Below are 23,728 nucleotides of genomic sequence, written 5' to 3'. Positions count from 1 at the left end.
TCACACCTCTTTTGTGAGTGTGGGACTGCATGAGGGCCAAGGCTCAGTAAATCAGCACCAGTGGAGTGCAGAACTGGACAGAACCAGCAACGAGTGTGTTCTGGGTCCAGACACGGAGTCTAGTATTTAAAAGGCCTGATGAGAGAGAATTTACACAAGAATTAAAACGCATTTAATCTAAACATGACTGCATGGCTTTTTTCTACTAATTATAATTTATTAATGTCATTAGTCATCTCATTCAAACAGCACCTTAGAATTAAGAGAACAGAATATGAATTAAAGATTATTTAAAGAGAAAATTAAAATATAAAAATTTTGTGAGTGTGGGACTGCATGAGGGCCAAGGCTCAGTAAATCAGCACCAGTGGAGTGCAGAACTGGACAGAACCAGCAACGAGTGTGTTCTGGGTCCAGACACGGAGTCTAGTATTTAAAAGGCCTGATGAGAGAGAATTTACACAAGAATTAAAACGCATTTAATCTAAACATGACTGCATGGCTTTTTTCTACTAATTATAATTTATTAATGTCATTAGTCATCTCATTCAAACAGCACCTTAGAATTAAGAGAACAGAATATGAATTAAAGATTATTATTTAAAGAGAAAATTAAAATATAAAATGTTTTTATTCAGCAAGGATGCATTAAATTGATGAATAGTGCATACTATGTTACACAAGATTCCTATAGTCCTTATAAATGCTGTTCTGCTCTATTCTATTCATCTAAGAAAAATGCTCAACAAAAATATTAAGCAGCACAACTTTTTTCAATGTTAATAATAATAAGAAATGTTTCTTGTGCAGTTATTAGCTATTAGAATGACATCTGATGGATCATTTAATCATGAAGACTGGAATACAAAAAATGAATTCTACCTAAATTTTGTTTTTAACAACAACAATAATAAAATCATAGTTAAGCCAAAAAAAAAGCATATTAGATGAAGCCTGAACATTTTTGAATGGTCATTACACAAAGCAAGCTTTGAAAGAGAAATGCTCTACTGTACATTGAGCTGCAAAAAAATTAAAAAAATAAATAAAATAATAAAAGGTTCATCAGAACAATCTCGAATTCCTAACATTGAAACCATGCAGTCCTCCAATTCAGAACCCAGCCAACGCCAGCCTTGACTCAAGCACCAGTTATTGTTACTCACTTTCTCCCTCTGTTGGTCAACAGCGATTCCGAGTGACCCAGCCAAGCACTTGTCTGTCAGCCTAGTAAACTTGCAAGATAAAAACAATTACACATACATTTACCAGCATAGAAAGATGTTTGTAGTTTCCCATTGCATATACCATGTTTAAAACACATGAACTTATGATGAACACTTGCTGTGACTATGCTGACAGAAAACGACCCAAAGTGAAACCACCACGACTGATTTCAGACAAATGTCCAATACGAAGACAAACCTGGTTTATTTGTCTATGCAAGCCTAATAAATCTAATTTTACCTTTGAAAACGCTGCGTCTTGAATTGACTCTTCATTATCATTTTAAATGACAACTATGAATCACAGCATTAATAATAATAATATGCCATAATAACAGCAATGTCTGTGGTCTATTTTTGTCCAAAAAATGCTAGACATCCTATAAATAGCATCCTAACCACAAAGTACTTGCGTTTGGGGGCACTGAGGCCAGGGAAAATACACCTTGCCAAAATCATAAGCGGTTATACCTCAAGCACGGCGAATAGTTGCCGCATTCAGTCCCTCTGGAGAACTTTTAAAAAATTAAAAAATTATTGGCAGCCAAGAGCAAGAGAAAACATATATGCATGCACTAAACCCGCCTTTATCTGCTTTCTCACACATCAAAACCTCCCCCAAATTACGCACCGCCCCTACCAAACCCTTCAGGAGTCAGTAAATTCAGCATTCCCTCTCAGACTCAGTTCAGAGTGGCATCCACAGGGGTCATGAAACGGAGCTGAACTTCACGTTTAGATGAATTAACTGCACGCACAGGACCGGGACTGCCATTTAGACTCACTTTACTGGCTGGACCGCGCGTAGTTCATCTTTATCTGATGCTGCGTAAAAGCTGACCGTGGAAACCGCTGCAGGCGCTCTAAAGAAATCGCATCAGAGGATACCACTCAGTGTGATTTTGCTGCCACTACATATAAACTATATCGAGCACTTGCGCTTGTTTACACGAGGAGACAAGAACTGTTGGTCCGGACAGACCTGCTTCTCATCCAAATGGATGCGCAATGATGGATTAATCGCTTTTCGATGCAACTTTTCCGCGCGGTGCCCAGATAAACCCCTCCTGAGGATTTTACGCCAGCAACCTTTACCTGATTTATCCTTTCAAGATGTCATCGGAGTATTTGATAAAGTCACTGCTTATGCTCTTTCTAGCACTCTTCTCCGCCAATGCGAGCAACTGGCTGTAAGTCAATATCACTTTCTTCATTCATGTGATGTTTTGACGTCTAGGTTGACTGTTAAGGTTGACTGTTATGACTAAAGTCAGTCAGATTCCTAAAAGCAAATGTCAAATACAGCATGTGAACTACAAATCTGAAACTAAGCGAATTTGTGAATAAGATTATAACATATATAGATTAGCCTACCATTTTTGAAAGCGCAGAAGACATGAATTAGCCCGCAACACAGTTGTAAACTTTAAGTAACTAACGTAGCCTTTAATAGAAAATTAAAATGTCAAAGCATGCACTGTATGGACGACACAAAGTATAAGGAAATGAAACCGGTTATTTGGAGACGTTCAGTTAATGTGCTTTTGGCACAGCCGCGCTTGGCGCTGGTTGCGCGCAGCCTGGAGAGCAACGCATGAATATGACAGCAGTAACAGCTCTGAAGAGAGCTGTATAAATGAATCACTTATGATAATTTATGATTATAGCAAAGAACTCATAAATCAATGACATGATTTTGATATTTATATAGTTGAGAAGCAGAATAGCATGCTTTGTTAAGGCCACATCAAGATGTTTGCATTTCTAGGTGTTTAGAATTATTTATCTGTATCCTCGGGGCAGAAATAGCACATCATTTAATCTATCCAGATGTAGTTGAGTTTTCGATGGAAGAGTGTTTTTAACTAAAGGCGTGGTGACAGGTTTGGGACATGTACAGACACGCTTCACACTAAAGGAAAACCTCCTACCTGTCTACAAAATATGATCATTCTGACAGGAGCTTGTACACTATTCCAACCCCATCTCAGGACAGGTATTAGCAGGTAGCCAAATAGACATTAGACAGGTTTTCTTTAGCAAACAAAAAATGTGATCGCTTCGAGTTATATGAGCAACACGTGGGCAAGAAGCTGAAATGTTGTCTAACGATCAAGACACACTGTAAATATTATTTACAGGTTAGGGAAAACAGTTAATGGAATTTGAATGTCATAAAATGTGACTTTAAGTTTTGATAAGAACTGTAAGGTTTAAGTTTACGATTAATTCGAACAACAGGGAAATGGCACAGAGAGACTCGGAGTAAAAACTTAAAACATGCAATATCCAAACAACATTAAAAAATTGTAAGGTGTTTTTATTTTATTTTAATTCTTAAAATAAAGTAGAAAACTATTGCTCAGTGTCAACTGCATGACCATTAACAATACATTATGGTGAATTTAAAATAAATTCAGTAAAATTGTTCCATGCTTTCTTAAAGATCATCTTCAGACATATTCCTGAGGTAAAACTTCTAAGCAACATAGCAGTCTTATTTTAGTTCAGATGAAATAAACAGTGATTTTATCATGACTGATCTTAAAATGAGATTTAAATGCAAAGTAAGATTAAGAAAACTCTTTATGTTTTGTCTCAATCGTTTCAAATAAATTCAAAAGGTATGACTGAGTAAGCAAACTTTTTCTGTTTTGTCTCCTGTTGGTTGCATATAAGAAGCCTGTGGATTATTGTGCAGCAAATCTTAAAAATAAAAGTACTTCAATGGCTTTGCTGTATAGTAGGTTAGGTGTAGACTTTAAAACGTTCTTGATGTTTCATTATAGGTTCTTCAGTTAAGTGTTTTGGCTTCTAAACTCTTTGAAAGACCAGAATATAAACATTCTGAAAACAAGATAATAAAGTTTTTTTGGTGCTTAAAAAGTATTAAGCTGTAAAGCATTTGTAGTTCTAGTATGAAGAGTCATTTTTAAGAGTGTGCATTAAATAACGTTCTCCTGTTTACTAGGGTGTAAAAGTCCACTCTTTACTCAGTAGTCATAATTAAATGTTTTGAAGTACAGTCGAGAGCTTTTCATTGGTGTGAATGTATTATTCTTGAGCACATCCATCAGCACCTGTAGAGGGTTGAGGTGTAGGTGCAGGTCATGAGAGCAGTTGTACTGCACCTGCACATCTTCAAACCTCCATCAACAGCATGTGCTTGTCAGAATCAGAATCAGAATCAGAAGAGCTTTATTACCAAGTATGTTTACACACACAAGGAATTTGACTTGACGACAGGAGCTTCCAGTGTAGAAGAAAGTACAAACATAGTGCAGACATACATAGGAATAACACAGTAGGGATGTAATATAACACTAATATAATAAAAAAAATAAAAATTGAGTAATGTACTATATACAGAAATAGAAGTATAGGAAAAAATGTAATTGTTTAGATAAATGTACAGAAATGTTTATTAGTGTGCAGATATGTTATTTACAAAGTGTGCAGTTTAATATAAATATAACTATGTTAGTTGTGATGGACGATGTATAATTATGAAAGATTAATTGTTCAGACTGAGTATAGCCTGTGGGAAAAAACTGTTCTTGTGCCTGGCTGTTCTGGTGGTCAGTACTCTGTAGCGACGGCCAGAAGGCAACAGTTCGAAGAGAGTGGGCTGGGTGTGAGGGGTCCAAGGTGAGTTTTTTAGCCCTTTTCCTCACTCTGGAGATGTAAAGATCTTGGAGGCTGGGCAGAGGGGCACCAATAATCCTCTCAGCAGTCCTGACTGTCCGTTGTAGTCTCTTGATGTCTGATTTGGTTGTTGAACCAAACCAGACAGTTATGGATGAACACAGGACAGACTCAATGATAGCAGAGTAGAACTGTTTCAGCAGCTCCTGTGGCAGGTTGAATTTCCTCAGCTGGAGAAGGAAGTACAACCTCTGCTGGGCCTTTTTTGCAATGGAGTCTATGAGTGTCCCACTTCAGGTCCTGAGAGATTGTGGTGCCCAGGAACCTGAATGACTCCACTGTTGTTACAGTGCTGTTCATGATGGTGAGTGGGGGGAGTGCAGGGGGATTTCTCCTGAAGTCCACAGTTTTGAGCGTGTTAAGCTCCATGTTGTTAAGACCGCACCAGACAGCCAGCTCTTTAACCTCCTGTTTGTAAGCAGACTCGTCTCCGTCCTTGATGAGGCCGATGACTGTAGTGTCATCTGCGAACTTCAGGAGCTTGACAGAGGGGTCTTTAGAGGTGCAGTCATTCGTGTAGAGAGAGAAGAGCAGTGGGGAGAGTACACATCCCTGGGGGGCGCCAGTGCTGATGGTGATAGTCCTGGATGTGAGTTTGCCCAGCCTCACTAGCTGCTGCCTGTCTGTCAGGAAGCTGGTGATCCACTGACAGATGGAGGTGGGCACGGAGAGCTGGGTGAGTTTGTCTGAGAGAAGGTCAGGCATGATGGTATGCCTGCATTGTTCATGCAAATATAAGCTTACATTGCTTTGTAATATTTTATGAATGATCATTTGCAGTTTGTTTGTATTAAAAATGCCAGGAATGAATCATTAAGTAGAGACTATAAATAACAGATGGTAAAATGTTATTAAACAAACTCTTTTCTAAATAAACATTGCAAATAGTCACTTTCAATCCTTATTCTAATGCATTTTGACAGGCAACGACTATTGCTTTTATCTTGGTCTGTTCCAACTTAGTGTGCTATGTCTTTTCCAACTGATTGAACAGTTTCCCTGTTGTAGATGAACAAATATCTTCTAAAAGAATTTGTAGAATTCTATTAAAAAATCCTGACTCTATCATTCCATCCGATCTTTAAAGGAATAGTTCAACCAAAAAAAAAGAAAATCTACTCACCCTTGGGACATCCAAGATATAGATACGTTTGTTTCCTCATGGGAACAGATTTGGAGAAATGTAGCATTACATCACTTGCTCACCAATGGATCCTCTGCAGTGAATGGGTGCCGTCAGAATGAGAGTCCAAACAGCTGATAAAAACATCACAATAAGTAATCCACATGACTCCAGTCTGTCAATTCACACCATGAAGTGAAAAGCTGCATGTTTAAGCTGCTTGAAGAAAAACAAATCCATCATTACGTTTTTTTTTTTTTTTTAATTCAAGCCCTCTATGCATGCTAATGCTTTTTCAGTGAAAAAGTCGTCTCATCTGAATCAGGAGAGAAATATGCACAGATCAAGAGCACGGTTTACAAGCAAAAATTAAACAAATATGTTGGTGGATTTTGATGTGAGAAGACAACAGGGGATGGACTTTTCCACTGGAGAAAGCATTATTATGGATTATGGAAGAGACGGGTTAAAGTTAAAAAGTTAAATTGATTTGTTTCTCACAAACATGCAGCTTTTCATTTCACAAGACATTAAATGATGGCCTGGAGTCGTGTGGATTACTTGTGGGTTATTGTGATGTTTTGGACTTTCATTCTGACGGCACCCATTCACTGCAGTGGATCCAATGGTGAACAGAAAAAAACAAACTCATCTCAGGATGGCCTTTTATTAACCTATTCCTTTAAGTAACCAACATAAGGCCTATGCAACCTTTTTAAACTTTTAAAGTTTATCTTAATGAATTTTCTTTTTCTAGTTTCATGATGCAACAATTTCAGAACTAAAGAAAGAGTTGCATGGTGTCAAACAGATGTTTTTTGACATGCTGAGGTCACAGAAAGTTTACTAATGTAAAAACGCACTTGCAGTTGTGATTATGAATATAATACCAAACCATGCAGTTGTATTTGTTTGGGAAGCGATACAGTGTCTCTCATTGAATGGGATGGAAAGAACAGTGGTTGAGACGTTTGCACAGGACGGTCAATAAATAGTTCACAGCTGATGAGCAACATGAGAAGAGAGAAACCTCTAATGCGAAATACATCCTGGCGCCGAGCACTGATAACACAAATAACATCAGTGACAACAGGGTAATGAAGCTGTAAAACCTGTTGTCACATACAGCAGCCTATTAAAATGTTAATTTGATAAAACCAGGCAACATCCACCATTTCCCTCCTCAACTAGCCTAAGAAAATGTTCAAGATGGCATAAAAAGACAGGTGATGGACAAATACAGTAAAAGAAAGACTGAAAATAGGAATTTGAATAATCTCTAATTGAAAGCCCATTAAAAAACAACTGACATTCTTCTTTACAAATCCTCGTTTTGTACTTCTAATTCTTGACCGTTGTTTTGTTTTGATCTCTCCGCTGCACTTCCGCATGCGTCACATCTGAGCGGCGCATGTGCAGAGCCGACCTCATACGTCATTCCCCGGAACTGCTTCTGTTTACAACAGTGAGCGCAAGCTAGATTCAAGTGATTATTACGTTTTGAATATGGATATTTTTCTTACAAAAACGCATCGATTCGCTACAGAAGGCCTTTGTTCACCCCCCGGAGACGTGTGAGACACTTTTTTTTATGGATGGGCGATTTTTATTTAAGTTCTTTTGGACAGAAGCATGCAACACCCGCTGACTGCCATGAAACAGCTTGAAAGATCAAAGACATTTTTTTATATAACTCCGACTGGATTCGTCTGAAAGAAGAAAGTCATATACATCTAGGATGCCTCGGGGGTGAGTAAAACGCAGCCTAATTTTCATTTTTGGGTGAACTAACCCTTTAATGTTCTTGCAGAAATAATGCTTTTCAAAAATGCAAATTGAGATCAAGAGCCACATTGGCTCTTCTGAACTGCCTCGTGCACTCGTGCTGTGAAATTTATGACCAAAACTTTTAATTGTATATATTTTTGGCCTTTACTTTCGTATTCTAATGTTCCATCTCATCATCAGACAACATGTCTCAAGTTCTTTTCTCTTAAAAACAAAATTGCAAAACTCCCATAGGGGCCTGTCAGCACTTAAACAGAACAAGTTAGCAATGACTCTGTAATAATCTATAATTTACCTCTTGAATTGATGCAAATAGGATTTAAATATCTAATCCTTTTTCATTTGGTTTTGAAGGCATATGATCCAGAAGGTCCTGTTTTGTAGAAGCAGATATTCATATGGACCAATTAGCGAAGCTGAATTAATCTGTATAGATTATTAGTTTATTAAAAAAATGTTTTACCTCTCTGAAAGTCTCTGAAGAAAGTATCTTCATGATGTACGTCTGGTACATTCAATATTTAATTTCCTAGAAGAGAAACAAGCTTAAAACTTCCCGGGAAACAAAATGGCATAAGTGTGATTTTTTTTTTTCTTGGACATCAAATAGGATTAATATGATTGACTGAAGTTAATTGCAGTGCTAATCTTTTAGGATATTGTCAATAAATGAGATAACACTGCCCTCTAGAGTTAAAGACACCCACTAGACCTGCAGATGAGCATAGTGTAAATGCAATAAGACTCTGTGTCCTGTAGCTCTAGGTGAACACTCAGAACTTAAAGCAAATGAGCGAATGGCTCTTTGGTACATGTGCTGTGAATAGTCTGCAAGACCTAGAAATCCCAGTGAGTAACTGAGTTATTGAGGAAACACTGTTGTTTATGAGAGAAACATTGTTGTGCAAGAATGACACATCTGTTTCTGAAAACATGTCGCATTCTGTGATGGATGTTTGATTCACATTTTGGCTCCTTTCTGTATGACATCTTGACTGTATTTTCAATCTTGAAGGGAGAATTAAGGTGTGACTAAGGTGTGATCATCTTTAGGCTACCGTTAAAAAATTACAAAATTAATACTTTTATTTAACAAAAATGCATGAAATTGACTCTAAATTCATTTATAATGCTAAAAAAAATACTACTTCAAATAAATACTTTTCTTTTGAGCTTTCTAGTCATCAAAAAATCCTGAAAAAAAGTGTCAGGCTTTCCACAAAAATATTAAGCAGCACAACCGTTTTCAACATTGATAATCTATTGCATACAAAAATGTGTTTTGAGCTAAGAAAAAGAAAAAGAAAAAGAAAAAAAAAAAAAAAAACATTCTGAACGATCATGTGACACTGAAGACTGGAGAAATGGATGCTGAAAATTCAGCTTTGCATCACAGAAATAAATTGCATTTTAAAATATATTATAATAGGAAGCAGTTTTATAAAACTGTAATCATGTTTGACGATATTACTGATTTTACTGTATTGTTAATCAAATAAATGCAGCCTTTGTGAGCATTAAAAACATTTAAAAAAAAATCTTACCAACCTCTAATCTAACCTTTGAATCTTAGTTAGTAATTTCAACTTTTAAAAGTAATATTTACACTCTTTAAAATTAAAATCACCTATATTGATGGCTGAATATTTAAGGTCATTAGGACAAAGAATTGTGCTTCTCCTAATGAAAATGCAAGATGTGCTTGAGCATGCAAAACTCACCAGCTCAGTGCCTTACTAAGGTTCTGAGAGGTTGCTGGCATGTGTCACTTATGGCCCTTTGGGTGGTTGCATACTTAATGCAATTCATCATCTGCCCTGTGAAAATCAAATCTGATTGATTAGAAAAGGGAAATTTTGAACAACTTAATATATCATTCCTGTCAGTGCCACAAACGGTGCAGGATGAGTTTCCCCACAAAGTTTTTTGGAAAAGTATGAGCATTGCCAACAGTCATGCATTATAGTAACAGCAATAGTGTTTCTGTTCAAAACAAACTCCTTGGTAATGCCGAGGGACATTAAATGTCTTTAAATGGAGGTAGTGTTTAAAAATAATTATAATAAAATGGAAATATGTGGGTGAAATACGAAACCCTAAAATGCATGAGTTCCCTTAAACGCCCCTAACACTGAATTTATTTCAGAGAAACAGCTTTTAATACACAGACATGAGCGCCTTGTGACGCACAACTGACAAATATGTAAATATCAAATATTTTGGTAAACATCATGAAATTGTGGAGCTTGGACGCCATAGCACTCATGTTTACTTGCTGTCGGTAGCTTGCACAGGTCTGATATTTACTTTCAGCGATTTACAGCAGAGAGACAGGAAATGTCAACATCCATCGTTTGATTATTCAATAAACTCACAAAAAGATGCTGAGAGGAAGTGAAGCTTTTGAGTTGCAACATATATGTATACACTACCATTCAAAAGTCGGGTTCTTTTGTACTTTCCATTCATCAAATAATCCTGAAAGAAAATGTATCATGGTTTCCACAAAAATATAAATATGCACAACTGCTTCCATCATTATTAAGAAATGTTCTTGAGCAGCAAATCAGCGAATGATTTCTGAAGGATCACGTGACACTGAAAATTCAGCAGGAATGAATTACATTTTAAAATATATTAAGCAATAGAAAATAACTATTTTAAAATTGTAAATATTTCACAATATCACTGTATTTTTGATCAAATAAATGCAGCCTTGGTGAGCATGAACGGTAGTGTATGTTATATAACTTTAAGTGTGTTTATACGTTGACAGCAGTACAAAGCGAGTGGATATACTGTATACAGGCGTGTGTACGTGTTGCCGCTCTCTTTTTCTCTCTCATTCTCTTCCAAACTCTCTCGTAGGACATGGTTGCGTGCTAAGTCGCGCTTGGCTAAGCCATCTGGAGCCAACAGCGCTCAAAGGCCAGGGCAATGTAATTCAACACAAACATGACACAAAAGGAAGAAGGCACCGTGCTCCAGGTGGAATGCTCCCGCAAAAACCTCCCAGAAAGCTCAGAGGAAGGCATCTCCCATTCTTTTACAAAATCCCACAGTCGGCTCCCCTTGTTTTCCCAAACTTAGCACTGCTTTTAAGCGAGTACGTAGTAGAAAGCTAGAGAGCTAGAATTGGGACGCAATGAAAACAAGATTCTCTCAAGGTCTCAGACAATCTTTTTCCCAGACAAATACGCAGCGGGCCGTTCTTCAGGTGTTTGCTTGTCAAAATCCCGAGCTTGATACGAGCGCAAGTCTTATGAGAGCATCTGGCACTGATATATTATATTCCAGTGCTTATCCCGCCAGAACGGATGGGCCTCCTCTACCATTTGGCTGCCAGATTCATTATCAGGTCAGGATCACAGAGCTAATTTACTGGTGAAACAAACAAAAGCTGTAAACACGCATGCAAGAACATGCAATCGTCAACAGATGCTATAAAAAAGAAAGTCAAACACCCTCCGAGCAGAATGCATGTGCATCTGGCCACTCCGCTGATGTCATGCTTCATCTTCTGGCCGGACAGGAGTGCGTTATCAAAGCTCAAGAGAGCAGAGATGATGGTCCCGTGGACAAGGAGGTGTTTGTTTCTTATCTGCCCCGGCCGTGGCCTTCAAAATCAGCTCCTGTCAACAGCAGAGAGGGTTGGGATGCACCGCTGCCAGCTGCAGGGAGCTGGACGTGCCGTTTTAACTTGTTAAGATGAGCCCTTGAAACCAAAAAATAACGCTTCTTTATTGACTTTAAATCCTGATATCAAACAATCGAGGCCAGTTACATCAAAATTAAGACAAACTCAAAGATTGAGTTTGTAGAACTTTAATTTTTAATGTTAATTGCAATTGAACATTCATGAACTGAAATATTGACACACATGTGATTGCATTAACATCAGATTAGCTGGTTAACTGCATAGCTGAAAAAACATGGTACTATAGTAGTATAATAATAGTATAACAAAAATACTATTAAATATCGCCGAATCAACCTAAATACATTAATCTATACCAACAAACCTACATTTTATGGGTTAAATCAGGTAAAATAGCTCTTTGAAGGTAACCATTGCAGATCAAGATTAAAAGAAACCCTTAAAAATCCCAATTTAACAGAACATTAAACATTAACGCATCCTTTATTATACTGATCCTGCGCAAAAACACAAAAATAGCACTTAATTTAAACATTTACTTTCTCCTTAACGCAAAGCATGCTGAGAACTAGAAGTCTGCATTAACTCATTTATTTCAAATTCAGCTTAATTGGTTATTGAGTTCACATAACTTTTTTCTTTCGAGTACAATAAGTTTAGTAATTAACTTTTTAAAAAATAATTTTACTGTTTGGTTTTACAGTGTTGGCATTGATGGTTCAATTAAGAACATTTATTCTTTCCATTCCACAGTAGGTTCTTTAGATTTCTAAAATGTTCTTCACAGTAAGAAAAAAAAACAGTTCTTTTGAGAACCATTCCATGAAAGTTTCTCTGTACCAAAAATGGTTGCATTGCTGCGAAAACCCCCATTTAAACCCTACTTTCAAGAGTGTAAATACTCGCATTTACATGATGAGCATTTCGTGAGTCAGATCCGATCCGTGATGATTTTCAGGGTTAGCCTTGAGCTACAATCCGAATCAGTAAACCTTGAGATCTTGCAACTTAATTGAGTATTTACAGCAGAGCACCTTCAAAGCCATTCTTAAGACCTCCATACGCAATACACTTGGGCGCACTTTGGAATTACCCAGCACCACACCAAAAAGACCTTCAGAAACAAATAATGCAAAACAAACACATTCGTGAGTGCCCTTGCAAACATCACCTGCACGCAACTCTCAAAATGCATCTGCACAGACTTTAAACAGTCAAGACTTTGATCTCCACCAGTCTCGATGATAATGAGACCAAGCTTGGTGTGTACGGATGAAAACCTGTGTGATGTGTTGTAGTACAGGACTATTTTTATAAGGTGCCTTAAAGAGATGCAGCTCAGCAGACCCTTTAAAGCGATGGTGTTGCCCCGACCCCCTGGCCCTGGAGGTGATGGATGAAGATAGTCTCTATCCACCTCTCGCAACATCACCCTTACGTCATCTGTCCAGCACAGCTTTCCAAGAACGTCAAAGGAGGCCAAAGCTGTTTATGTTAGCGGTGTTTATTGTACTGTTTGTGCTATGAAGTCAATGAAAACCCTATGTTGGGTCACCAAACTAGTGGAACGATGCATGGGTCAGATCCTATTCCTATAACAAATAAATCAAGCGATTTAACTAAAACAAACAAACAAACAAATAAATAAATAAATAAATTGGGAAACATGGTAATACAAAACCCCAAATTTGCTAAAACTTATATAAATATAAATAAATTAATAAAATGACCACAGTAAAATGTTTTATGTTTTTAAAAGAAATTTATCATGCTCATCAAAGCTGCATTTATTTGATCAAAAATACAGGAAAAAAATGGTAAAATTGTGAAATATTACTGCAATTTAAAATAATGGTTTTCTATTTTTCTATACTTTTTAAATATGATTTATTCCTGTGATGCAAAGCTGAATTTTCAGCATCATTACTCCAGTCTTCAGTGTCACATGATCTTTCAAAAATCATTCTATAATATGCTGATGTATTATCAATGTTGAAAACAGTTGTCCTGTTTAATATTTTTTTGGAACCTGTGATACTTTTTTTTCAGGATTCTTTGATGGATAAAAAGTTAAAAAGAACAGCATTTATTTAAAACAGAAATCTTTTGCAACTTTATACACTACCGTTCAAAAGTTTGGGGTCAGTAAATTAGATTTTCTTTTTTTCTAAGAAATTAATACTTTTATTCAGCAGGGATGTGTTAAATTGATAAAAAGTGACAGTAAAGACTTATATTGTTAGAAAGGATTTCTATGTTGATAATAAATATGATAATATATATGTAAAACAAAGAAAGAAAAAAATCATAATATTCTACATTCTAATATTGCAAATTATATTTACTCTTTTTCTTCAAGCTCCAAAAACATTCAGCGTCTAGATACAAAGTTGTTTCAGTAAAACTTTAGTATGAGGACCAGTTCTCACTTTTAACTAGTTGCTTATTAGCATATCTATTATTAACATATTGGCTGTTAATTAGTACTTATAAAGCACATATTCTGCATGACCATATTCTACATCCCTAATCCTACCCAGTACCTAAATTTAACAACTACCTTACAATCTATTAATAAGCAGCAAATTAGGGGTTTATTGAGCCAAAAGTCATAGTTAATGGTTTGTTAATAGCGAGAATTGGAATTTAAAATAAAGTGTGCCTGTTTTTTTTTACAAATGCCTGTATTAATGAGAGTCTATGAACATTTATCGATCACGACTCTATTGGTTTGTCCTCAGATACCTGGCAAAGCTGTCATCGGTGGGGAGCATCTCAGATGAAGAAACCTGTGAGAAGCTCAGAGGACTCATCCAGAGGCAGGTTCAGATCTGCAAGCGTAATGTGGAGGTGATGGACGCGGTCCGCAGGGGCGCTCAGCTCGCTATCGACGAGTGCCAGTTTCAGTTCCGCAACCGACGCTGGAACTGCTCGACGCTAGAGAGTGTTCCTGTGTTTGGCAAAGTGGTCACACAAGGTAAGTAGCCTCATTAATTTAACTGGACGTGCTTAAAACTGTGTGCATGCTTAATGGCTGCTTATTTGTGTCACAGGTACACGGGAAGCTGCATTTGTGTACGCCATATCTGCTGCTAGCGTAGCCTTTGCAGTGACCAGAGCCTGCAGCAGTGGGGAGCTGGACAAGTGTGGCTGCGACCGCAATGTGCACGGTGTCAGTCCAGAAGGTATGTGCAGTTTGTTTGAATAATGATTATGATGATTGATTAATTGCTGTGAAACCATTATTAATAATTATGATTAAATGATTAGGACTATGATGATTAAAATAGCTATGAAACCATAATACCCAGACCAAAAGGTGTATGGTGCAGCATATCCTGGCCAAGAAATGGCAGATTAGACAGGAAGAGTCATGCGACTGATATATAAAGTGGTAAATAACAATTCATGTTGTTCATAGGTGCAGTTTATGAACAGGAAATGCAATAGATTATACTACAATAATCAAAAAGCATTCAGTTGAATTACTGAAATAAATTAACTTTTCCACGACATTCTAATTTATTGAGATGCACCTGTATATATAAGAGAAAATAAGGCAGAAGTACAATAAAAGTATCTAAAGTAATTTCAGGAAGTTTCCTATCATTTTAAATTATCAGAATGCATCTATAACAGAGGGTTCTAAAAATATGGCTTCTTATTAAAAAAGTGTTCCCGTGGCTCAATTTGCCCCAGGTTAGGGGTAAGTTGATCCGAGTAAGAGGGTAAGATGCACCATCTGGGTGTTAAATGACAATGAAACTGATTCAAACCCGTGTGAAATTTAGAAGATAATTTATCTCTTTTAAACTAATTTAATAATCGTTTTCCTTTTACAGTCATATTTCTTTTCTTAAAGCTAACCTAAACAACATAAAAATTACCAAATGAAGTTTAAATTTCAATCTTTAATTATTGGCATTTCTGAAACAATATGTTGAACACGAAAATTATAACCTTCCCAAAAACAATATAAAACTGCATAAAACACATAAAAACTGAATTAGAATTAATGAATAAATGTCACTGAAACGAATAAACATTACAGTCAAAAGTTTCTTGGCATGGTAGCTTTTCTGCAATGTCGAGCCGGCCATTAGGGACTACAGTTGGAAAGATATGATTATAATGTGATGAAAAGCTTCTTCTGGTTCTTATCAAAGGATTTGGTGTACTTGTACACTGTCCCTATCAAATAAACTACAAATAATACATAGATTTAACTTAAAGGGGTCATATGACGTTGCTAAAAAAGAACATTATTTGGTGTATTTGGTGTAATGAAATGTGTTTGTGCGGTTTAAGGTTCAAAAAACACATTATTTTCCACATACTGTACATTATTGTTTCTCCTCTATGCCCCGCCTTTCTGAAACGCGTCGATTTTTACAAAGCTCATCGTTCTGAAAAGCGAGGTGTGCTCTGATTGGCCAGCTATCTAGTGCTTTGTGATTGGCCGAATTCCTCAAGCGTGTGACGGAAATGTTACGCCCCTTACCATACTGTGATGCCGTGTCCCGGCGCGATAAGACAAAAACATTAAAACCCATTATAAACGAGGCATTTGTTGCATCCAGTGGGGACATAATTATGGATTATAATGACTTATACTGTCTTTTTACGCTTTGCGTTGCATCGCGCCGCGTAAACATAAAACCATGTCTGCATTTGTGATCGGAGAAACGACAAACAACAAGTGCTACTCTACACTGCTCAAAACTCGCGTTTGAATCGTCAGTGGCAAATCCTTTAAATATGAAAACGTACTTACAGGCTGTGAGTCAGCATTATTTGAAAGCATCATAGACTGTATCAGCATGCGCGCCGAAGTGGAAACAGGGGAACTGAATTCACCAGAACACCGGCATTGTAGGCTACTCTCCCAGGAAACAGTCCTCGTCCTCCGTAAAATGCGTTGCACACATCTGAATATTTGGTTTGAACTGTTCTGGAACAGTGTTGTAAATACAACTTAACCACTGATTTCTAGCTGTGTCCTCTTTTGGAAGACCAAACAAAGTAGTTTCGCTTTCACAACGAAACTCACAGCGTCTCCACGACATGGCGGCGGCGGCAACAATACTACAGCGAGAATCAAAAGTTACGCCTTCTTTCTTTGCGTATACATTTGGGCGATGTTATGCAAATCTTCCCACAAAACTTGAAATCGCATCATATGACCCCTTTAACTTCAGTCCCTTATGTTGGGGTACGTTAAAATTAAAATGCTGGTTTCAACTTACCCCACAGCATTCGGCTCACTTTGCCCCATAGCTGCCATTTTGGAAAAAAACTAGCTAGCTTACCAATTCAGGCTAATATTTAGCTAAATGACTTGCATGGTTTTATATGTTCCTAAATCACCTATATGCATCATAAATATTTTTAGACCTGGATGAATTTGCTTTGATTTAATGCCAAGATATTACTTTGACAAGCCAAAAACAGTTTTTAAAGTAAATAGGTGCCTTCCACACCGGTTTCTCCTTTTCACTTTGGCAGAAATTATGGGGGATTCTAAAATACAAGGTCACATGACAGTAAAAATGTACAGTTGCCAAGATACAGGGGGTGGGTCAACTTACCCCGCTCTCCCCTATAATCAAAAAGCATAAAAAATACAGGAAAAAAATTGCAGACTATTTCATATTATTAAGTAAAACTAAATAACAGTCAAATACACCGTTCTTCATGGATATCTAGTTCACTTAAACGTAAGTGTCTCAAACGAAACTATAAATGACATTCAAAGATCTAGGGCCAGATTTACTAAACAGGGCAAATTAGCGTTAGAGCGCAATTCCATAAAAGCGCCGATGGGAGGGAAAAATTCTTCGGGTGACTTACTGACAAGGTGTACACAGACGCAACATTTAATTTCCATAATGACAGCGCAATCTACCAAGAGCAGCGCAAATTACCGCCTACTTTAAGACATGCTTTTTTGGGCATTAAATAATAGCACAAATACCAGTGAATTGATGAGCGCAAATCTTAGTAAATTGCGTTGCGTGATTCATTTAAATACTCTCCTCCCATAAATGTACCGATCGAAAGGGAAACTTTTACAAATGCATATTCAATAAGGTGAGTCGCAAAAATAACTGTCCATGGCTTTTCAGCGGTAATTTCCCACTGTGTGTCTTTAGTAAATCCTGACAGTAGTTTTTTAACACCAAAAGAGGGTTTGCGCTGGCACAAGCTGATAGTAAATCTGGCCCCCGATGTCACTAACCTGGACAAAAATTGCCAATGCAGTAAATTTGTTTCCAGATGGGCTGATAAAAACACGTGATTTCTCATTAAACTTCTCCATCTTTGACCGCTTTTATCTCAACAGGTTTCCAGTGGTCAGGATGCTCGGATAACATTGCATACGGGGTTGCTTTTTCCCAGTCCTTTGTGGACGTCAGAGAACGAAGTAAAGGACAGTCCTCCAACAGAGCCCTAATGAACCTTCATAACAACGAGGCGGGGAGGAAGGTAAGACGCTCAACAAGCATCATGCCGAAAGCTTTTAGCATTCATAATTTGTTAACAACTTACCTTTCTTTTACCATCCCAAGGCAATTCTGAACCACATGCGAGTGGAATGTAAGTGCCACGGCGTTTCAGGTTCCTGCGAGGTAAAAACCTGCTGGAAAGCAATGCCGCCGTTCCGCAAAGTGGGCAACATCATCAAGGAGAAATTCGACGGCGCTACAGAAGTGGAGCTGCGCAAAGTGGGCACCACCAAGGTCCTGGTTCCACGAAACTCACAGTTCAAGCCGCACACAGATGAAGATCTGGTGTACCTGGACCCGAGCCCAGACTTCTGCGAACACGACCCCAGAACTCCAGGCATACTGGGAACCGCAGGGCGCTTCTGCAACAAGACCTCGAAGGCCATCGACGGCTGCGAGCTCATGTGCTGCGGTCGCGGATTCCACACGGAGGAGGTGGAGGTGGTCGACCGCTGCAGCTGCAAGTTCCACTGGTGCTGCTACGTCAAGTGCAAACAGTGCCGCAAGATGGTCGAGATGCACACGTGTCGGTGATCCAGACTGCAGAACTTATTCTCACCACTTCCCTACATGCACAGGGAAACCAGACAAATTCCCCAGCATTTCATGCGACAATAAAGGAACATGTCATACATGAAACTTTAAAATATAGGGGCGAATATACCCGAGGTCCCAATTGAGAGTATTTTTCTCTCTTCTCGTTCTGTTTTTAATTGTGGTTGCTCTCTTATTTTTATATATATATATATATATATCTATCTATTTTAACTTATTGCAATCAAATAGAGAGTGAATTTTTAATGTGACGCGCACCAGAGGAGTGCCATTGGGATCAGGGGCACATGAATATGGAGAAAGGTCAACGTTTAAAAGCCTTTTCATCGTTAATGCTGCTTTAGGGTTTCATCCTGAAAGATGGACTTCGGACTAACTGAGATATGCAGTCCAGGTGTGCATGTACTTTCCATAGTTTTCCATACTCGTGGCCATTCGTTCCTGTGATGCTGCTTGAATTCAAAAATCACTCACCAATAATGTACAGCAAGTATTAAAGCGAGGCCTGCTTTACTAGGGATGCAAACCGGCTCCGAACAAGACGGAGTGGAAATATAATTGTCAGCAAGATGTTTGAAAATCAAAGTCGTTAGTTAACTAGCTATTGACACAGACGGATGATTGGTGCTGAGCTGTAACCATGCATCTGGCGCGAAACTAACAAACATAAATTGTTTACCCGCTTGGGGTGCTTGGACCATGGATTCTGTGCACGATGACTCTAGCACTTTTCCTCTCCAGATGCACATACCACAAATAAACAAATCCCCCAGCATTCCCTGCTCCATTAGTCAGACCGAGTGACTGAATTATTTATGTACGATACCATAACTCCAAGCTTTTCTATAGTAAAACTTGCTATCCAGTATGCTTTTAAAAGAAACATAGATTTGTAAAGACTTATACACTGAAGAGGACTATATTTCATATGAATGTATGTTAAATTGAAATATATGCCGTGTCAAAGACTGACATGTTTGTGATTGTGCTTATTGGGTGAATTGCTCTTTGCAAATGGTGATTCATGGAAGTAGGCCGTTAATAATTAAACGGTTTCCTCAAAAAGACCACGCTGAACAACATTAACCAACTTGGTGGTCAAATCTTATCTTTTTAGCAGGGTTTAATGGTCTTTATGAATGCATTCAGTTTTGTTTAATGGGTTCACACAAAGATATAATTTTGTAAAGTTTGGTTTTGTAGTCTTGCTGCTGACGGTGTTAAAGAAATATCCTGGGGTCAATTCAAGTTAAGCTCAATTGACAGCACCTGTTGCATAATGTTGATTATGACAAACATTCATTTGGATTTAGCAACCCCCACCCCCCAAAAAAGAAGCAAAATTATGGGTTACTTGCCAATCTGAATTAACTGGGTTAGAAACAATGTGTGAAAAAAAAAATCTTACTAGCCTGCTTTCTATGCTTGTTGCATAGTTATATCCAATTTAACTTTGTTGCCATGTCAAGGTAAATGCATAACCCATAAAATGACTGTAAAAATAATGATTTATACAATTATATAAAATTATTTTAATAAAATTATCAAATAATAATATAATTTGTTTAATTGTTTAATATAATTATTTCTACAATTAGTTTTCTAAAATTATAAACATTTAATTAATTTTATTTTTTTTTACCATTTTTGCATTTAAATAATCCACAAACTGGCCCCCACACAATCTACATGCCTCACTATAACCACAACTGTTTTTTTTTTTTTTTTTTAAAGAAATCAAAGGTTGAGTCAAAATTATTTTTTGTGGTAACAATATGCCATAATATGCCATTGCTTGGACTGAACCTGGAATATTCTTTTAAGTTACACATTCAAAAGTTTGCCATCAGTAAGATTTTTTTAAGGAAATTAATACTTTTATTCATTTGATAATTGATCTAACGTGACAGTAAAGACAATAATGTTACAAAAGATCTTAACGTCTTTCTATTCATCAAAGAATGTATCATGTATTCCACAAAAATCATCATATTAGAATGATTTCTGAAGGATCATGTGATACTGAAGACTGGAGTAATGATGCTGAAAATTCAGCTTTGATCACATTAAATTACATTTTAAAATATATATTTAAAAAAATAGTATTTTATTAGTTTTATTATTGTTTTTACAGCATGTTTGATCAAATAAATGAAGCCTTGGTGAGCAAAAGAGACCCCAAACTTTTGAATTAATATGTACATGGCCATTATGCAATCCCCAGGTTAACGACACCTACTACCACAGTAGTGGTACGATTGGTATTTTCCATTTTTATCATGCTTTACAGACATGTGTAATGGTTTAGGGGTTGATGGATCAGAGCAGTGCCAGTGTGTGTACCAGTCAGCCAGCTGCCTAGTGACATGGTCTAGGCTGCACTCAGAGAGTCATGCCATCACGCCAAGAACAATAAATATTTATAGAAACTATTCATGGAATAATGGCAGGAATGAAGCTTTGTCAGACATGCATAAATGTGGTTCTGTGCTGCAACAAAGCGGCCCCAGGGATGACTTTCGTAAGCACCACTTCACTGAGTTGTTGCCCAATTACTTGCATTGTGTCCCATTTCCACACATTTTTGGAGGGCAGTCTTATTTTTGCATGCATTTCAATACATATATACAAATTTGGGGTCGGGTTTTTCTATAAAAATAGTCTCTTATGTCACCAGGGCTGCATTTATATGATCCAAAATACAGTAAAAAAACAGTAACATTGAAAAATATTTTTCTTGAGCAGCAAATCAGCATATTAGATGATTTCTGAAGGATCATGTGATACTGAAGACTGGAGTAATGATGCTGAAAATTCAGCTTTGATCACATTAAATTACATTTTAAAATATATATTTAAAAAAATAGTATTTTATTAGTTTTATTATTGTTTTTACAGCATGTTTGATCAAATAAATGAAGCCTTGGTGAGCAAAAGAGACCCCAAACTTTTGAATTAATATGTACATGGCCATTATGCAATCCCCAGGTTAACGACACCTACTACCACAGTAGTGGTACGATTGGTATTTTCCATTTTTATCATGCTTTACAGACATGTGTAATGGTTTAGGGGTTGATGGATCAGAGCAGTGCCAGTGTGTGTACCAGTCAGCCAGCTGCCTAGTGACATGGTCTAGGCTGCACTCAGAGAGTCATGCCATCACGCCAAGAACAATAAATATTTATAGAAACTATTCATGGAATAATGGCAGGAATGAAGCTTTGTCAGACATGCATAAATGTGGTTCTGTGCTGCAACAAAGCGGCCCCAGGGATGACTTTCGTAAGCACCACTTCACTGAGTTGTTGCCCAATTACTTGCATTGTGTCCCATTTCCACACATTTTTGGAGGGCAGTCTTATTTTTGCATGCATTTCAATACATATATACAAATTTGGGGTCGGGTTTTTCTATAAAAATAGTCTCTTATGTCACCAGGGCTGCATTTATATGATCCAAAATACAGTAAAAAAACAGTAACATTGAAAAATATTATTATAAAATTGAATTCATAATATGTAATTTATTCCTGTGTCGCAAAGCTGAATTTTCAGCATCATATTCAGAAATCAGAAATTAATCTAATGCTGATTTGATGCTCAAGAAGCATTTCATATTATTATTATAATTTTTCAGGATTTGAAATCTTTTGCAACATTATAAATATATTTGCTGTCATATTTGATCAATTTAATGCATTCTTTAAAAAAAAAAAAAAAAACTTGAATGCATCAAAAAATCTTACACTATTGGCTGAGTTTAAATACATACAGAAACCTATAAATACAAACAGAAACATGGTTACACACCTTAAAAAAGCATGACTCTGGGCTGCTAAATCTGTTTCAATTGCAAGTGAACACCACAGACTACACCACTCCACCCTTGCTGTAGGATGCTACTGTCTACACTGTCAAGGGCCTAACTTTGCTGTCGTAACAGTCGACGGGTAGATTACACCCTCCGGTTTTCCTTTCACCCGAGCTGACGCATTTTACCTTTAATTTATGTTTCATATGTCATCAAACCACCTCTGGCTTTTTACAGATGTTGGAAAAGCGTGAGAGCGTGCATATCACTTTAGTCCAAAACAATCCTTCCATCTCATTTTATATGTACATTTTAACGTCTGCTTCCATATTCTTTGCAGTTCTTTGGTCATACCGATGTCTGTTACTAATAAGCTGCTTTGAAGAACAGGAAGAGGTGGTTTGAAGAGCGGAGGGTTCGCCTTTTATTGTGCACCGGGAAATTAAAGCAGGGGGCAAATCTGTGCATGCAGGCTGGAGAAATCATGGCAAAATCCTCATAATATCCAGCACATCCTGTGTTGTGGAAGTAGAGATATTGGGGCCTAAAACACAACTGTTTTTGTTCGCTGCCATTTCGTGCTGCATGGTTTTGATACACATGATTCACTAACATGCACTTTTAAACACACCTAGGACAACCTGTCTGTGGCTGTAAGAAATTTCTCCTATGGCTATTTGGGGAAAAAATATGCAGGCATGAATGTAGAAAAATCAGTGTGTATGAGAATAGATCTAAAATGTGCTTGAGGGAGATTTCACTATGAGAAATCTAATCCTGTCAACAGAATGGCCCTGTCACCGCCTCTTTGATGGAAAATACCACACAGTAATTTAATATTTGGAAAGGCTTTTCCAGGGACATAACATAATTATCAACCTACAATTCAATAAAGGAACTCAAAGATCAGGGGCTTTAGCCTTTCAGCTACTTTTAATATGACTTTGGTCTCTGAAGTAATCACAGTAGAATATATATATATATAGTTCAGATGCAAAAGCCTCTAAGTGCCGTCTCCTATGTTTAGGTTCAGTAATTTTACTCTAATGGCAATGTATAGGTCATTTTCTACGCAATTAAAGTGAAATAACTGAACATAAATATAAGGGTCTAATAAAAATGCTCATTTTAGATGAAAATTTGTGCCGGCAAAGGGATTATGCATGTTATGCAAGTTTATTTAATTAACAGATTTATACATATTTTAACATATTGTTTTGTCAATGTCTAACAAAAAATATTATTCTAAGTTAAAAAAAAAAAAAAAGGTAAAGTCAAAAATGTTAAGTTTCATTCTGAGTACAGATTTCTCCACTAACGTTTCACTCTGTAGTAGTTAAACTCACCTTAGAGG

General features: G+C 37.1%; 1 protein-coding gene across 1 annotated transcript; it reads left to right on the top strand.

Annotated features, from left to right (window-relative positions):
• Window positions 1-1,921: 1,921 nt before the first annotated feature.
• On the top strand, window positions 1,922-19,516 carry wnt4 (wingless-type MMTV integration site family, member 4). Its single transcript, XM_016441432.1, has 5 exons — window positions 1,922-2,416; window positions 14,242-14,477; window positions 14,554-14,685; window positions 17,844-17,986; window positions 18,070-19,516. Exons 1-5 carry the CDS (start codon window positions 2,340-2,342, stop codon window positions 18,538-18,540), a joined length of 1,059 nt encoding a protein of 352 aa, XP_016296918.1. The 5' UTR covers window positions 1,922-2,339; the 3' UTR covers window positions 18,541-19,516.
• Window positions 19,517-23,728: the final 4,212 nt, after the last annotated feature.

This window comes from Sinocyclocheilus anshuiensis, unplaced genomic scaffold, assembly GCF_001515605.1.
Source record: "Sinocyclocheilus anshuiensis isolate Anshui unplaced genomic scaffold, SAMN03320099.WGS_v1.1 scaffold623, whole genome shotgun sequence".
NCBI classification, from domain to species: domain Eukaryota; kingdom Metazoa; phylum Chordata; class Actinopteri; order Cypriniformes; family Cyprinidae; genus Sinocyclocheilus; species Sinocyclocheilus anshuiensis.
The sequence above is the reverse complement of the archived record's forward strand: the minus strand, read 5'-3'. Positions and strand labels throughout refer to the sequence as shown.

Excerpts from the sequence above, each read along its gene's own strand:
- wnt4 (XM_016441432.1), top strand. The coding sequence starts at position 2,340 with ATGTCATCGGAGTATTTGATAAAGTCACTGCTTATGCTCTTTCTAGCA. Across the intron at positions 14,478-14,553 it reads TGGCAAAGTGGTCACACAAG|GTACACGGGAAGCTGCATTT; the intron begins GTAAGTAGCCTC and ends TTTGTGTCACAG. Across the intron at positions 14,686-17,843 it reads GCACGGTGTCAGTCCAGAAG|GTTTCCAGTGGTCAGGATGC; the intron begins GTATGTGCAGTT and ends TTATCTCAACAG.